General features: G+C 45.2%; 1 protein-coding gene across 1 annotated transcript in view; it reads left to right on the top strand.

Annotated features, from left to right (window-relative positions):
* Mertk (MER proto-oncogene, tyrosine kinase) overlaps positions 1–18,110 on the top strand; it is a 98,824-nt gene that overhangs the window by 68,227 nt on the left and 12,487 nt on the right. The window contains exons 9-15 of the mRNA XM_076833158.2: positions 3,089–3,242; positions 5,906–6,059; positions 9,562–9,647; positions 11,595–11,690; positions 12,571–12,651; positions 15,457–15,549; positions 16,773–16,891. Coding sequence (XP_076689273.2) covers positions 3,089–3,242; positions 5,906–6,059; positions 9,562–9,647; positions 11,595–11,690; positions 12,571–12,651; positions 15,457–15,549; positions 16,773–16,891 — 783 coding nt within the window. The remainder of the gene's footprint in view (positions 1–3,088; positions 3,243–5,905; positions 6,060–9,561; positions 9,648–11,594; positions 11,691–12,570; positions 12,652–15,456; positions 15,550–16,772; positions 16,892–18,110) is intronic.

Below are 18,110 nucleotides of genomic sequence, written 5' to 3'. Positions count from 1 at the left end.
TTCCATGATTTTGTCATTTTTTAGTGCTGCATAATACTCCATTGTGTATAGATGCCACATTTTTTTTTATCCATTCATCTATTGAAGGGCATCTAGAGAAGTAAATAGGGAGCCTACATCCTGGGAACAAATCTTTACTCCTCACACTTCAGATAGAGCCCTAATTTCCAGAATATACAAAGAACTCAAAAAATTAAACAATAAGATAACAAATAACCCAATCAACAAATGGGCCAAGGACCTGAACAGACACTTCTCAGAAGAGGACATACAATCAATCAATAAGTACATGAAAAAATGCTCACCATCTCTAGCAGTCAGAGAAATGCAAATCAAAACCACCCTAAGATACCATCTCACTCCAGTAAGATTGGCAGCCATTAGGAAGTCAAACAACAATAAGTGCTGGCGAGGATGTGGGGAAAGGGTACACTTGTACATTGCTGGTGGGACTGCAAATTGGTGCAGCCAATATGGAAAGCAGTATGGAGATTCCTGGGAAAGCTGGGAATGGAACCACCATTTGACCCAGCTATCGCCCTCCTCGGACTATTCCCTGAGGACCTTAAAAGAGCATACTATAGGGATACTGCCACATCAATGATCATAGCAGCACAATTCACAATAGCTAGACTGTGGAACCAACCTAGGGAGTATCTTTCTTTACATATTTGGCATGAAAACAGTCGTGCACACCTGTAATCGCAGCAGTTTGGGAGGCTGAGGCAGGAGGATGGCAAATTCAAAGCCAGCCTCAACAACTTAGCAAGGCCCTAAGCAACTTAGCAAGATCCTGTGTCAAAATAAAATATTTAAAAAAAAAAAAGGCTGGGAATGTGGCTGAGTGGCCCTGAGTTCAATCCTTGGTACCCAAAAAAAAAAAAACCCCAGTAGGGATGAATTACATGCATTTACTCTCTATGCAGGGGCAGGGAGGGTGGGTATCGGGGATCTAGAACTAACCTCTTATAGACACAAAGGATGTGAATTTATATTTATGAATATTTCCAAAAGGATGATTTGGTTTTTGTTATGATTTCTGTTCTTCTGGGCATTTAATTGTTTCCCAATGTGCATCGTGCTTTTCCTCTTATTTTGAGAGAATTCCTCATGTTGATGTATTGTATTTGAGTCTTTATAGGGAAAAAAAAAACCAAAAACCCACAGCCAGAAACAGGCCCAGGGTTCCTTATCCACCTTGAACTTTGAGGAGCTCTTAGGCAATAAACTGTGGCGTAGACATGCTATTTATTTTTTATTGTAGACCTGAGTCACGGCAGGGCTCTGGGATGTGGACCCTGGAATTTCTCTACCCCAAAATTAAAACAGAATGACAAAGTGAGCCATCATCAAAACTGGTCTGCCATAAAAAAAATTGCTTTATTTCTAAAAAAGATATTGCCAGAATGTATCTCCCAATTGAATTGTTCCTTTGTGTACTTAATTAACCACAATAGCAAAAAGTACGGCCAATCTTGCAGGTTCCCGGTCGAGAAGAGTAGAAAACCCCACATTTTTGAAGGTCACATTTTCTTCTTTCATCCCTTATCTTTGTTTCTTTTTTTTTTTTTTTTTTGTACTGGGGATTTAACACAGGGATGCTTTACCTTTTGCGCTACATCCTCAGCATTTTTTTAAAATTTAAATTTAAACTTTTTTTAGTTGTAGATAGACACAATACATTTATTTTATTATTTTTTATATGGTGCTGAGGATTTAACCCAGTGCCTTACGCTCTGCCATGGAGTCCTAGCCCTAGCCCTTTAATTTTTATTTTGGACAGGGTCTTGCTAAATTGCTTAGGGCCTCCCTAAATTGCTGAGGTTGACCTCAAACTTGCCATCCTCCTGCTTCAGCCTCCTGAACCTCTGGGATTACAGGCGTGTACAACCACGCCTAGCTGTCTGGGGCATTCTGAGCCCTGATGGTCACTTCCTGTTTAGATTGAGAAATGATCCCTGATAGCAACCCAGGGGCTGCTTGGTCACACCCTGTCTGTAAGGGCTGAGCTGGCTGTGTCCTACACCATCTCTAGAACGATGGGCAGGAGGCTGACTGACCAGGAATAAAGTTCCTTCCAAACCCTGCCTCTGCTGTTTATTGATGATGCATGATACCTGTACCCCATGAGACTGATATTTCTCTCCCCTCTCCAAACTAATATTCTCAAAATTCAGAGCTTCAGCCATGTTCCAGGGCTTGCTCTCAGCCTTCACAACCTTACAGTTTTCATTCAAGAGCCAGCCCCACCAGCAGAATCGTTTTCCTGCATCAGTGAACATCCTGATCTTGGAGGTTGGGAAACAAAGGGGAAAGTGTCATGTAAACATACACCACCACCACCACCCCCCCCCCCATGTTTTAATGGCTCAGGGTCACATAACAGTGACTTTTAAAAACAACATAAATAAACGTAAAACAAGGGGCTGGGACTTAGTGGTGGAGCACTCACCTAGCATGCACGAGGCACTGGGTTTGATCCTCAGCACCATATAAATGTAAAATAAAGATATTGTGTCCACCTAAAACTAAAAAAAATAAATAAATATTAAAAAATAAACGTAAAACAAGGTTTTGAAGATTAAACAAATTGCGTATTTGTCACACTGAGAGCAAAAAAGAGTAGCATTGGTATCGTATCCTCTTGTACGTAGATTTTAGTCCAAATTCTTAAAATTTCAAAACTCTGGACCCTGCTTGGGCAGTTACCAGGTTTGCAGTGTCAAGGGATGGTGTGACTCTGAATTGTGCTATGGGGGATCCTGCAGGGGGGTCTCAAGGACTTCACCTTGCTCTTCCCTTCTAAAGGTAGTGCTACATGCTTTGTCCTTTCCGGAAACTTCTTTAAGGACCACCTTAAGTGCCTCACCCTCCTGATCCTAGTTTGCAAAGCCTGGTGTTGCTGCCAGCCCCACCCCACGTCCCTGCCTGTGTTTGGGTTCACTCCACCACTGTGGCCTGAGTGAGGAAGGAACACTGTGGAGTGGAGATGTGGCCACTGTCCCCGGGACATGGGTGGGATGGCCTCCCACAGAAGGAACCCCGTGCAGCTGGTGCCTCCAATTTCTTTTTTTTTCTCTATCCCCAGAAGGAGCTCTCTGAAGAAGTCGGCCAGAATGGCAGCCAGGCTCAGATCCCTGTTCAAGTCCACAACGCCACCTGCACCGTGAGGATCGCAGCCATCACTAAAGGGGGCGTCGGGCCTTTCAGCGACCCAGTGGAAATATCTGTCCCTGCGTACGGTGAGAGCAGGGCCCCGTCTTGCCTAATGGGATGTAGTGGTCCTGGTGGTGCACATACTGCTATACTGACCTATGGGATGGCACCTGGTTAAAAACCCAAGATGAGAACCAAAAAGCATGTTCACACCGGGTGCAGTGGCGCACGCCTGTAATCCCAGAAGATCAGGAGGCTGAGGCAGGAGGATCCCAAGTTCAAAGCCAGTCTCAGCAACTCAGTGAAACCCTGTCTCAAAATAAAAAATAAAAAGGGCTGGGGATATAGCTCAGTGGTTAAGTGCCCTGGGGTCAATCCCTGGTACCAAAATAATAATAATAATAATAACAATAATAATAATAATAATAATAAGAAGAAGAAGTAATAGTAGTAGTAGTAGTAGTAGTAGTAGTAGTAGTAGTAGTAGTAGTAATAGTAGTACAAGGATCAGGGTCCTCAGTATGGTGACACTCTTCACAGAATCCCCACACCACCAGGTCCTCCTGCCATTTCTACCAACGATAATAACTTACTAGGAAGGTTCATCCTTTCTGAATACCAAATATGACTTGACTTACTTGTTGAAGGTGGTTAGAAGAGGCACATGTGCTTGAGCTGGACAGGCCATGTGGCTGAGCCTTCTATTATGTGCATTTGCGGTCGTTGGCTTTGCTGTTCTAAGCAGCGTTCTCCACCTAGTGGGTAGTGTGCTTTGGGATCTGCTCTGCACAGAACACCTCCTCTTTCCTACAGAAGCCGTCTTCAGACTGCCCTGGGCTGACTGAGCTAAATGCCCAACCAGGCGTGCTGGCTTTTGTGGGTTGCTGGAATGTTCCTTGGCAAGGTGCCACCATGGTGCCCCAAGCAGCCAAAGTGCTGGACTGGCTTCCACAGACCAGTGGAGGCACCTTTGTCCTAACTCTGACCGGCTCTGGGCTGTCTGATGGTAAACCACGGTCATAAAATCCATGCGCAGGCATCTGTATCCCAGTGAGTTACAGATTTACAAGCTCTTGCCAAGCCTGGCCTTGTATCCAGTAGTAGGACTTGAGAGCAGATAATTGAGCTCCTGTCTGTTCCCAGTGACCTTCAAACACGCTCCCCCTTTGAGTGGTGAATTGAACCATATTACATTCCTGCAGCCGGAGGCCTCAATACCTGGGAACATCAGTTACTAGTGATGGGAAAACAAAGGTGTACCTACTCCTACAGATTCAAAGACAATGAGAGATCCTCACGCTAAAGGCACAGCTTATAACAGCTTATTTAAGACTGCAGAACTTTCGTCTCATACATAATAAACTATGATCCATTTAAAAATTTTGCTTGCTCTGCACAGTTCCGGCATACATAAATGTCAGTTATCGCAGCTTAAATTATACCATTTGCCCAACAGCGGCCAAGTTTTAGCTGCCCTCGTATATGGACTGTAATTGCATCAAGCATGAACTCAGCCGCTGGCTGTGCAGTCCTCAAGTCTCCTTATCAATAACAGCCGTGCAGATGCTTGCGACCAATCAGATGGCTCCTTTCAAACTCAGTCGCTGATTGGCCACTGCGCAACCATTGTTTGGTTCCCTGGTGTCCTTAGAGGGCGCGCTTTCTGCAAAGGGAAGGCAGTGACTGGATTGCCTCAAGCCTCCCAGTGACAGGCACACCTGATTCTGCAAAACTAGAGGATTCAAGGATCAAAGTACACAAAGAAAGAGAAGCGATAACGTTGGGAGTGAAGTGAGCGTTGAGGGTCAGCAGAGCAGCAGTCTCGACACTGACTCTGCCGTTGTTTGGAGGCTCACTGTGCAGCCTGAGGAATTTAACGAGGTCAGCTGATTAACATAAATGCAGGGGTTGTGAGGAAAAAGCTGAAATGTTCCAAAGAAAGGGACACCAGCAAAAAAAGAGACAAACAAAAACCCCTGCACATTCTGGACTGGGATGTCGATCAATGGCAGAGCGCTTGCCTAGCACATGGCCTGGGTAGTGCCACTGGAGTGGGGGGCTCAGGGGGTGTGAAGAAAAGAAATCTTCATATTAAAATACTTCTCAAAGTGACTTTGCAAAACTGAAATCACAAAAAATAGAACATTGGAAGTTGATCCAAACTTGGAAAGGCATATGACAATTCTCCCAAAGATGCAAAATGTGTTTTCTCTGTGTGGTAAGTTACATCACTAGAGCAGATTAACCCTGTTCAAACTACTCAGTGGTAAGAACTTTTGCTTTGTTTTGTTGTGGTACCGGGATTGAATCAATTGGACCACTACCTCTGAGCTACAACCGCAGCCCTTTTTATTTTAAGACAGGGACTTTCTAAGCTGTCAAGGCTGGCCTTGAACTTGTGCTTCTTCTGCCTTCGCTTCCTGAGTAGCTAGTATTACAGCCTCAGCAACCTAGGAAGGCCCTAAGCAACTTAGCAGGACCCTGTCTCAAAAAAAAAAAAAAAAAAAAACCAGGAAAAGCCAGGGATGTGGCTGAGCACCCCTGGATTCAATCCCCATTACCCAAAACAAAACACCCCAAATGGTCTCAGATTATACCAGCGGGGGCTGCCTGCATCTGTAGAAGACTGAAGGTGAGCCCAGTTTTGAACGCTGTTGACTGTTGGTCCTTCCCTATTACAGGCCATACTTCTTAGGTATTTAGGATCCCAGAGAATCGCTTTGCCTTGACCTTTCTGGTGTTTTACCAGGTGAAGTGGATTATGCCCCCTCGTCAACTCCGGCGCCTGGCAACACAGAGCCCCTGCTGGTCATTCTTGGCTGCTTCTGTGGATTTATGTTGATTGGGCTGGTTTTATATATTTCTATGGCCATCAGAAAAAGACTCCAGGAGACAAGGTTTGGGTAAGTTTCCCAGTGAAAATTTGTGGCCCAGTGATATTGATGAGGTTGTTGGGCAGGCCATGGTGCTGGTCCTGCTGGCCCTGCTCCTCAGGCTGCCCAGGATGGGTGCCCTGTCTTATGCAGCTTGGAGCAGACAGCTTCTTTACCCAGGCCAGTTCCTACCTACCATGGCAGCCAACAGCAGAGCCAGCCTGGTGAAGGGCTGTACAGAGGAACCCTCCAAAAGCCTTCACCACTTAAACTGGGTAGCTGTTACATGAGGACCTGTATCAGTGGCTTAAAAGTGACCCTGGTTTTTTTTTTTTTTTTTTTTAAATGAGCATCCCTGCTCTGCACATCCAAAATCTGACATGCTCCAAAGTCTAAAATTTTCTAAGCAACCAAATGATGCGGCTCCGTGAAGCTTCATTTCATATACAAAATTATCACAGATATATAAAATTATTTTCAGGCTGTGTGTATAAGGCATGTATGAAATATAAATTAATTTCCTGTTGAACGTGTGTCCCATTCCCATGATATCTCATTATGTATAAGTAAATACTCCAGAGTTTGAAAAAGAAAAAACTGAAATTTGTAATACTTCTGGTCCCAGTTGGTCATTTCAGATAAGGGATACTCAACTTGTATAAGTAGATAAAAATATAGGGGGGCGGGGAAATTCACCAAAGCTTGGAAGTTCCAGCTGGTATCATTGTGGGTTGCTGGGTCCCTCCCTTCCTCCATCCTTTCCTCCCTCCCTCCCTCCGTTCCTTCCTTCCTTTCTTCCTTCCTTCCTTCCTTTCTTCCTTCCTTTCTTTTCTCTTTTCCTTCTTTCTTTTTCCCCTTCTTTTAATGTATTTTGTTCATTTTCTGTAGCAATTAGTTGTTTTTCAAGTAGACAAGACTTGAATACGTGGAGAGAAATGTACCATGTTCATGGATAGAAAGACTCCATATAGTCAAGAAGCCAGGCCTGGTGGTGCACACCTGTAATCCCAGAGGCTTGAGAGGCTGAGGCAGGATTGTGAGTTCAAAGCCAGCCTCAGCAAAAGCAAGGCACTAAGCAACTCAGCAAGACCCTGTCTCTAAATAAAATACAAAATAGGGCTGGGGATGTGGCTCAGTGGTTAAGCACCCCTGAGTTCAGTCCCCAGTAAAAGAAAGAAAGAAAGAGAGAGAGAGAGAGAAAGAAAGAGAGAGAGAGAGAGAAAGAAAGAAAGAAAGAAAGAAAGAAAGAAAGAATATTGTCAAGAGCTTGGTTCTCCCCAAAGTAACCATAAATTTAATATAAACACCATCAAAATTGGTGCTGGGTTGTTGATAAAATTGACAAGCTGATTTGAAAATTCCTCTGGAAAAGTAAATCTGCAATTTTGAAAAACACAGAATTTTGATGGAGGGTGCTGGTCCTCATTAACATAAAAATATGCCTAGTGAACAGCTAGGTATTGGTGCAAGTTGAAAGAACTCAGTCCATGGACAACACAAGGTGTCCATTTATAGGTAGGAATTGAAGGTATGTTGAAGATTACATTTCATATCTGGAGAAAGGAAGGAATGTTCAAAAAATTGACCCTGTGGTAGGCACTGAATAGAGAGAGACGCATGATACTGGCATGGAGGCTGCCCACATGTGGCTTATAGTCCTACAACTGAGAAATGCAGAAGAAGGGCTTCATTTGGAAGTGCTTCTATTAGCTACGCCTCCACTGACTTATAAATCTAGCACTAAAATGGATGTTGGATATTAGCTGATTGAACTTTGGTTGCAGTAACCTAGGAAAGGTTAGGGTTGAAAGCTACAGAATTTACCAAAAAGCGGGGCTGCTAAATTCAGCAAATACATTAACAAGGTTACAAAACTATTCTACCATTTAGGAATACAACTATTTCCAAGAACCATTAAGCTCAGCAAAAACTAATAACAGGTTATTTTTATGTTTACTAGAGCCAGTTCCCTTGGGTCCTCCCAATGAGACCTATTCATTTGTTCATTTTGTATAGACACCTTTTTGCACCTGTTTTAATGAAAACATTTTTATTTTCTAGTTATAAAATTAACATTCTTATAGTTTTAAAAAATCAGACTATGTAGAATAATCAGAAGTAGAAAGTGAAACCCATTTGTAACCTGGGCTCATACATGGTTATAGTGCTATTTTGGCATATTTCCTTCAAGCTGCCTTGCTTTGCCTACATATATATTATAAATTATTTATATGCTAATATTAACATTTATTATTTTTGAAACTGTTTTATCTCTTTAAAAATAATTTATATGCCCGGGGTAAAATGAAAGGAAGCCTATTGATTGACACTGTGGATTGAACCCAGGGTGTTCTATCACTAGCTCCATCCCCAGCCTTTTTTATTTTTTATTTTAAGACAGGATCTCCTTAGTTGCTCAGTCTGGCCTCAAACTTGTGATCCTCCTGCTTCAGACTCCCAAGTTGCTGAGATTACAGATGTGTACCACTGAGCCCAGCAATTCTATAATTTAAGCTAATGAATTTATACTACTTTCCTACTGATTAATTTTAAATGGACTAAATGAATTTTTTTAAGTTGTAGTTGGACACAATACCTTTATTTTTATGTGGTGCTGAGGATCGAACCCAGGGTCTTGCACATGCCAGGCGAGTGCTCTACCGCTGAGTCACAACCCCAGGCCCTAAAGGAATTTTTTATATGGACTTTTCCCCCCCAGTGCTGGGAATGAAACCTAGGACCTCACACTATTCAGGCAGAGCAGTCTACCACTGAGCTACCTCCCAGCCTATAGACTTTACTTTTTAGAATAGTTTTAAATTTATAGAAAAATTAAGAAGATAGTACAAAGACCTTCATGTGCCCCATACCTAATTTCCCCTGTTATTAACAGCTTAGTTTAGCATAGTGCATTCGTCATAATTAATAAACCAATATTGTTGCATTATCATTAGCTAAAATCTACACTGTATTCAGATTTCCTCAGTTTTCACCTATCGTCCCTCTTCTTTCCTGGGATCCCACTGCGGCTCCCACCTCCCAACGTTTAGTTGTTGGGTCTCCCTAGGCTCCCCGGGCTGGGGCAGTTTCTCCCTGTCCTTGTCTTTGACGATCTTGACAGCTTTCGGGAACCTGGTCAGGTGAGGAATGAGCTTCCCTCACCCCTGAAGGGTGTAGGAGCCACAAAAACCACTTGGAATTCTTTCCAGGAGATTCATCTCTTCCCCCTGGGTCAGCCAGGTTGACATCAGCATGGACTTGTCCGTATTCACTTTATACTGGTCATCCTGTGCTGCTTTATTTAGTTGCTCGGATTGTTTATCCACTGGGAATTTTCTGGTTATTCTCTGCACTTGGTGGTGCCTGGACACAGCCATTTTGATATTGCCAAGTAAACCTAAAATAGATCTAAGGAGAGAAACCTATTTCTCCTTGTGGGAAATGTTTTTGTTGCTGACAGGTGCCTGTGGAATCAGCAGGTGCCTCTGCATCCCTGTTTTTAAGGTGGAATGTGCTTGTTTTCATCCTCCAGGAGCGCGTTCACGGAGGAGGATGCTGAATTAGTTGTAAATTATATAGCAAAGAAGTCCTTCTGCCGGCGAGCCATCGAACTCACCTGTAAGTTGACTTTTCCTTTTTGGCAAAAGGTAAAACAGTGGAGAGGCAAGAGAGAATGACCCCCAGACATATCCTAACCAAAGCCAAAAAAGGTGAAGAACGGGGAATGCTAATGTATGAAATGTAGTCAGACATTGTCACGCGCATCCTGCCGGCCCAGTTACTGGAAATCTGTAGTGAAATTGGAGTTAAGAAACCAGGGGTGCTGGGCACAGTGGTGCACGCCTTTAATCCCAGCAGCTCGGGAGGCTGAGGCAGGAGGATTGTGAGTTCAAAGCCAGCCTCAGCAACTTAGCAAGACCCTGTCTCTAAATAAAAAGTGCCAAGGATGTGGTTCAGTGGTTAAGCACCTCTGGATTTAATCCCTAGGACAAAAAAAGAAAAAGAAAGAAAGAAAGAGAGAGAGAGAGAGAAAGAAAAAAAGAAAGAAAGAAAGAAAGAAACAAACAAACCAGGGCTAAGGGTTTTCATAACGCCACGAGACGCAGAAAGAGGAACGTTCTGGGTCTAGAGATGGGGGTACAGGCCAGGGGTTTAAAGGGAACAGCAGAGCAATGGACTTAATCTTGAGCCTCATTTCCTGTTTTCCTGGCAAGCGGCTCGGGCTGGTTTGCCAACATGCCAGTAGCAACTCTGGTTTGTATTTTGCTGAAATCAGCGTGGGGCCTTGTGGTTTGAAAAGTAGAGACAAACAGATAACTGTGTTCTTGAATAATTTCAGAAACAGTGTAGAAAGTGTGTGCAAATATTATCAAATTCCTTCTTCTGGATATTTGCCCAAACAAGACAAAATCAGAAGGACACAAGGAAGATGGAGCCTGCTGTGCTCCTCTGAAGTGAAAGCTTGCTTGATGAGGGACGTTAGTGTGATGCCTTCACTCTTCTAATCTGTGTACCTTGTGTTTTACATGTATCTATCCTGGCATTTTTAAAAAAGCTTCCTGTACACAATCTCTTCCTTCCTTGGAGAGGCCCTTTGGGTAAACTTTTTTCCTAAGAGCTCATGTGTTCTAATTATTCAGAATCTACTTTTTTAAAATTCCAAGTCTGGCTTATGCCTTAGCAGCTCGGACTGGATCATTTGCCCAATGATGATTGAATTCTTCCTTTTCTGGTTAATCCCTCTCATGCCTAACACTTAGTGCCACAAGCCCACGATGGATAGACCTCTTTATATTGCACACCTGACTCTAGGTGACCTCTCCCTCTCCTTCCCCAAAGTACTCCGTTCAGCACTTCCGAGGTCCCATCGTGAGGTGCAGAGACATCACAGGATGTCCCCTGTGATTTGTGTGCCTGCTTCCCTGGAATGTGAGGGTGGTGGGATGTCCTTATGGCTCTTTCGTACACCTAGTTAGGGATATAATAGTAAATGATTTTCTAGCAAGTGCCTGTTGACTCATTTTCCTTACTCTTTTAAATCAAAAGCAAACCTCTCCTCTACCAATCTGATTCCTGATTGCTGCTACTACTGCATTAAGGGAAGAGAATAGGGGCTTTTTGTTATTTTTGTTTGTTTGTTTGTTTTTGTACTAGGCATTGAACCCAGAGGCTTAACCACTGAGCTACACCCCTAGCCCTTCTTTTTTTTTTTTTTTTTTTTTGTTAAGTTGCTTAGGGCCTCTTGAAGTTGCTGAAGCTGGTTTGAACTCACAATCTTCCTGCCTCAGCCTCCCGAGCCGCTGGAATTATAGGCTTGCGCCACCTGCCCCACAAAATGAGGCTCCAATGTTTACAGTTGTTCAGAATTAACCCCACCCTGAAGGATTCAAACACCCTGTAATCACCATCAGGTGTGATGTTTTATTAGTGGAATTTTTGGAAAAGAAATAATGAGTACCAAATGACAACTGCGGAAATGCTGTACAGAACTTAAAGTAGAATGCTAATCATTCTTAAATGAAAGAAAGCACAGACTGTCCCTCATCTCTGTTCCTCCTTCTGCAGTACACAGCTTGGGAGTCAGCGAGGAGCTGCAGAATAAACTAGAGGATGTTGTGATTGACAGGAATCTCCTGATCCTTGGGAAAATTCTGGGCGAAGGTGAGCAATTTAAGTTCTCTTAAAACATGCGGTAAGAAGGTAAGTAGTTGGGGGGAAATTTATTTAATATGTATTTATTAAATAGATTGACATTCTTAGGCATGGGCACATAGTTCAGTAGTAGACCACCTGCCTGCCATGTGTGGGGCCCTGGGTTCAACTCCGAGCACTGCAAAATAACAAAATATTGTGTAACTTTGAGTTGTAATACAAACAGATCTACTTTGTAATTTAAAATGGAAATAGTGATTTTTTCATCATATGAAAAGGCTTCCACAGTCCCTAGATCTCACAAGAAGCTTGAAAAGTATGAATTTCCTTCTTTTATTGGAAATCATGCAGTTCCTTGGTCACTGTCCCACGTGTTTCAGGTTTATTCCTCTGACTTAAGGGAGTCTCTTGGCACCTTCCTAACTAGTTTAACAGGAACATGATTGGAAACAGGTATTCCATGTGCCAAGTTGTCCTTAGGATGATTGCTAATGATGCCAAGAGTCTGTGCTTTGGGCTGGAGGTGCCGCTCCGTGGTCGAGCACTTGCCTGGCGTGTGGGAGGCCCTGGCTTCCATCCCTGGCACCAGATAGGAAAGTCTGTGCTGTGTGAGCTTCAGTAACATGTGCCACGTTCTCCCATGAGTGCCTTGGGTCAGTTGTCATGCCCAACCAAGGGAAGAGCTAAGCAAAGTCCGAGCCTCCCAAGCCCAGGGCAGGAGGGAGACCAGTATAGGCATCTGCCCCTGGTCGCCTGTGCCCAGCTGTGCCCACTGCCTGAGGATGAGTCACGTTCACACCACATGAAAGTGGCAGGTCAGCACTATGGGGTTTCTATGATGGGGATAGAATCTGCACAGTATCCACGTAGACTTTGTTTCGCTTTGCAGGAGAGTTTGGGTCTGTGATGGAAGGCAGTCTGAAGCAGCCAGACGGGACCTCTCAGAAGGTGGCGGTGAAGACCATGAAGTGTGAGTTTTCAATGGATAGACCCCTCCTCTGGAGCAGGCAGGCGCTTTAACCTGGGGTGCTCCTAGGACCAGTGACGGTGTTCAGCTCTCCGTGGCCAGTGGGCCAGAGGGCAGCGTGGGCCACTGGTACTAACGGGGAGTGAGCTCCTCGTGCATGCATGCATTATGTTTTTTCACCCCCAAAGCAACAGCTTGTGGTACCTTTGCCATCTCTGGAATCCTCCCGCCCCCGCTGCTTCATCCAGGCAAGCTCAGGTGTCAATTTCTGAGGCAGTGGTGACCTGGTGGCAGCATCCCACCCCAGGGCTCACTGAGGCTTGTCTCTCCAGGATGCTGGGTCACTTCCACATTCAAAGGTGGCTGCATGGGTCCCAAGAAGCTGTGGGCTGCTTGGGAAGGAAGTTTCCCAGAGAGTAGAGAAATAATTCCTTGATCAAAGACTTGAAGAGCCAGGAATGGTGGTGCACGCCTATAATCCTGGCAGCTCGGGAGGCTGACACAGGAGGATCGCTAGTTCAAAACCAGCCTCAGCAACTTATCGAGGCTTTGAGCAACTCGGTGAGACCCTGTCTCTAAATAAAATACAAAATAGGGCTGGGGATGTGGCTCAGTGGTTGAGTGCCCTGAGTTCAATCCCTGGTGTAAAAAAAAAAAAAACATGAAGAGGTGCTGACACAAGGTAGACCCTCTAAGCCAGCAGAGAAGAAGCCTCAGGGGCAAGGAGGGCCTCGTTGGTCAGCACAGAATCTGCATTTACCCTGCAAGGAGTAGAGCAAGAGAGGGACAGAGCAGGTTGCATTCTAGAGAGTTCCCTGGGTGGCAGAGTGGAGGAGAATGCACTTCACAAAAATCACGGCAGGTGTCAGTTACAATTCTAGAGTCTGTGCAAATATTTATGCACATAAGGCAACTATTGTGACTTGCTGACTTATCTAAGTCAAAGAGCCGGAAAGGGGACAAGCTGTGCCAGACTGTTTCTGTGACCATAAGATAACCACACTGTAGTGGCAAGGTAGCACATGTCCCACGTCCTGTTCTCAGGATGTGCAGTCCTGGGGACCCACAGCTGAGCTAGATTGTTCAGGAGTCCATCCAGCCATGGCCCCTCACATGGGTCCCCAGGAAAGAGACCGTGATCCTGTGGTTTAGTCTTCATTGTGATTCTTGTGGGTGGACACAGCCTGGTGCTCATTTTGTTCATCTTGATTTTGCCTCCTTATTAACCACCTGTACCTGTTCTATATTATTTTGGGTAAGCAATTAACAATTTGGAACCAATGATTGAACCCAGAGGACACTTAACCACTGAGTCAAAGCCTCAGCCCTTTTATTTTTATTTTTTATTTACTTATTATTTTATTTTTGAGACAGGGTCTCACTAAGTTGCAGAAGCTGGCCTTGAACTTGCCATCCTCCTGCCTCAGCCTCCTGAGCGTCTAGGATTACAGGTGTGGGCTACCGCACCCAGCCTTCCTAAAAGTTAAATCCACTCTTTACTAGACATGAAAGCATAAATTAGATCATAAGAATGTATTCAGGGACTGGGGCTGGGGCTCAGCGGTAAAGCGCTCACCCAGCACATGCGAGGCCCTGGGTTCGATCCTCAGCACCACGTTAAGAAAATATAAACAAATAAAATAAAGGTATTGTGTCCAACTACAACTAAAACTAATTTTTTAAAAATTGTTAAAAATAACACATAATAATCAAGAAGTCACGTGGTACAGACGCTGCTGGATGGCCTCGGGTGGGCTGACGGTCATTTGTTCTCTCCTGTTGAACAAGCCTGACTTTGTGACGTGTCTGTTGTGCCGAATTGTAGTCAAATACACATAAAACCCACCATCCCAGCAATTTTCAGGTGTGTGGGTCAGCGACGTAAGCGCATTCACATTGTTGTACAAGTATCGCCACCATCGTCCCCAATCCTTTTCCTTTTATGAAACCAAAACTCTGTACCCGTCGAGCACTAACTCCCGCCCCCTCCCCCGGCTATCACTGCTCTACTCTGATTTCATTACTCCAAGCACTTCCTGTCGGTGGAATCGCACCGTAAAGATCCTCTTGACTGGCTTATTTCAGTTGCATAAAGCTGGATTCCAAGCAGTTCTCTTAAATTGGTTTCATTCCAAGAACTCGGTATGAAAGTGCACCCGTCTCACAGGCCTGATTGAGCAATGAGTCTGGGTGACACATGGGGACAGAAATAGAGACGTAAGGTATTCTTTCCTTATTTATGATAAAGATAATTGCAACAGATTAGTTGGAAGAAACTTTAGTTTTTTTTTGGGGGGGGTGCTTTTTATTTCTTTTTTCTTTACTAATGGACTTTCCTTTTTTAGAGAAGTTCCAAATTGACAGAAAAATTGGCAGAAAGTCCAGAAGTTTCCATGCATTCCTCTCCCCTCCACACATAGTCTCCCCTGTGACCAGCATCTTTCAGTGGTGTGGTGTGTGTCTCACAGCTAAGAGCCCAGAGCGACACATTGTTAGCTGATGTCCTTAGTTTCCTGCTCTTGGTGATGTGCAGTGCTGTGGATTTTGACATCAGTATGAAGAATGTGCAGCCACCATGAGAGTGTCACAGGAGAGTTTCATGGCTCTCAACCCCCTCCCTCACCACCTGTGCTCCTCCTCTGGGTGCCTCTCTTCTCTCCCCTCAATGCCCCCAGCCCCTGACAACCATTCACATGTTCACTGATTCCATAGTTCAGTCTTCTCCAGACTCAGAACAGAATTGCAACCACCCACCCTTTTCCCTCCCGAGTCAACGCGTCATGCCTCAGTTTCCCTTTATTTCTGCAGTGGACAACTTTTCTCAGCGGGAGATCGAGGAGTTTCTCAGCGAGGCAGCCTGCATGAAGGACTTCAACCACCCGAACGTCATCCGGCTTCTAGGTACCCCTGGGAAATGCAGATTGGGGTGCAGGGCGGGCCAAGGGGAAGATCCTCGGTGCCGTAGTTCATAGTCCCTACTTGGCCTATCCTGGAGGGGTCGACAGCGCTGAGCTTTTTCACCCAAAAGATTTTCCCTTAGGGTTCTATTTTCAGAGGCTGAGAGTAAAAATGGGCTAGAGTTTCTTGACACCGAGGGGCTCAGGGATGGGTAGTGTCTACAGAATGCCAGAAGAATGGATGGAAATAGCCCCCAGCTGCTCAAAGACAAGGCACAAAAGCTGGTCATGTTATGATCTTGATTAGTTTAAGGTTATCCGCGAATCAGATGCCATTGGGGGAAAAGGAGAGAAATTCATAAATCATCTTTGAGAATGAATTTATGAAGCCGTGTGGAAGTACTGATTTATGATCCCGGTACTTGGGCACTTTCATGGAACATGAGTTATCATAATCTGGTTTTGTAGCTCGGTGAGATGGAAAGACAAGATGAAGTGTGGGTGTGGCATATTCTAAGAGAGAAACAGCTGGAGATGATGAATTTTCTGCTCACCTCTTTCTTTTCTTTCTTTCTGCCCTTTAACTTGACACATGATAACTTCTTGGGAGATCTTTCAAAGTTTGATAGGATTGACTCTGCAGAGAGATGCAGAGACTGTTGGATACAATATTTGGTCAAAGAAACAATTGTTATTTATTTGCAGCCCTTGGCTGTAGCAGACTCTGAGAACAATTGCACTTTGTAATGGCCAGAGGAGGAGTGGGCGGGTGCTCTGCCAGGAGGCTCAGGTGACAGGCCCTAGTTCTAGAACCAGGGTAAATGGAGCTGTGGCTTCTCCCTTAGGAAACTACTAAAATTTAGAAAAGTGGGTTTGAATTATAGGCCCTCAAAATTCTTCGAATAGTTTTAAGCGGAGTTGCTGTGGACTTCCTCCCATGATTAACCCACTATTCCATGATGCTAGGTTAGCACTGGAGTCTAATGAGGTCACAACCTCTTACAGGGAGTCCAGCAGAAACACAAAGAATGACCCTAATTGGAAATAAAAACAAAGTGAGAGGCAGTGGAGCCTGCGAGGGTTCTGGATCCTACAGCACAGCCAGAGTTAGGTGCTTTGGGGTTTCAACTGCTAACTTGGTGGCACCTGGTTTCAGTGGCAGCCCCCCAGTGCTTCTTCGATCCTGTATAATGAGGCGCTTTGCCCTGCTCCTGTTTGGAATTTCAGGTGTGTGTATAGAGATGGGCTCCCAAGGCGTCCCGAAGCCCATGGTGATCTTGCCCTTCATGAAGTACGGGGACCTGCACACCTATCTGCTGCATTCCCGTCTGGGAACAGGGCCAAAGGTAAGTGGGCTTGGTCACTCCTCCTTTATGTCAGAGCTGGGAAAGCCCCAGCCTCAGAGTTCAAAACTGAGGAGAAGGACAGTAAAAAGGACCTTGACCTTGACCTCCGTTCAATGGCCACTGTGCGTCCGTCCTCCAGGCAGATCTGCTCTTGGGCAATGTGGTTCCCATGTATGGTGGGAACAGGCTAGCTGGTGCACCATCTCAGGCCACAGCCTCCTAGACTCTGGGGCCAGGTGGGCCTGGCCCCCAGCCTGCAGCCCGGGTCATACACTCTGCAGAGATCACCGATGTCGGGAAGGCCACGGAAGACGCTCTCCTAAAATAAACTTACAGGGCCATCCTCAATGTCAGGGCTGCAGCCTGAGAAGTGTGCCTAGTATTTAGGGAACACACTTTTATGATCATCTTAATCTAGTAAAATGAGTTATAATCACACCTGGAATCCCAACTACTCAGGATGCGGAGGCCAGAGGACGGAAAGTGTGAGGCCAGCCAGGGCAACTTAACAATATCCTGTGTCAACATAAAGAAGTTTGAAAAGGGAACAAGGGCACAGCTCAGTGGCAGAGCACTTGCCCAGCATGCGTAAGGCCCTAGCTTCAGACCCCATCTCTACACTACACATACACACACACACACACACACACACACACACACACACGAGAGTGAGAGAGAGAGAGATGGTGAGTCCAGGACACTGCGTAGTAGCTGTCACATGTTTGTGATATTTCGCCTCCTATGTCTGCCCACCAGCAGTCGGGACTGAGAGGCCTGGTAATTTTGGATGTGACTGCAGAGGCAGTTAGAGATCCCCAGAAAACTTAAGACCACAGATTTAGAGGCTGGCTTCCTTAGGGCCGTTTTAGTGGTGACTCCAGGATTGTGACTTCAGGAATCCGTTGATGGAGGCATAGGTCTGGGCCTCCTGATCGGAAATGAAAACCCTCCCACAGTGTTTCTTGTGGACAGACATGGCCGTGAGCAGGTCTATGGGGTGTCCTACTGCGTGCCTGGCTGGCCCACACCCTTGCTTTCTCTCACTTGCCTTCTCTGTCAGAGAGGTGACCGTCCTGCCCAGTTCTAGTCGGAGCATGCGAGGACAGCGATGGGCTGGCCTGTCAGGAGTCACCCTGTATTAGGACAGAAGTCACTCGGGCTGGTGTTGCCCTAAATCACTGCAGGTCCTGGGGGGACCAGCACCTTGCAGTCTGCACCT

The sequence above is a fragment of the Callospermophilus lateralis genome, chromosome 14 (assembly GCF_048772815.1).
Source record: "Callospermophilus lateralis isolate mCalLat2 chromosome 14, mCalLat2.hap1, whole genome shotgun sequence".
Classification (NCBI taxonomy): Eukaryota; Metazoa; Chordata; class Mammalia; order Rodentia; family Sciuridae; genus Callospermophilus; species Callospermophilus lateralis.
Note: the sequence above shows the minus strand (reverse complement) of the source record. Positions and strands in the feature narration are given on the sequence as shown.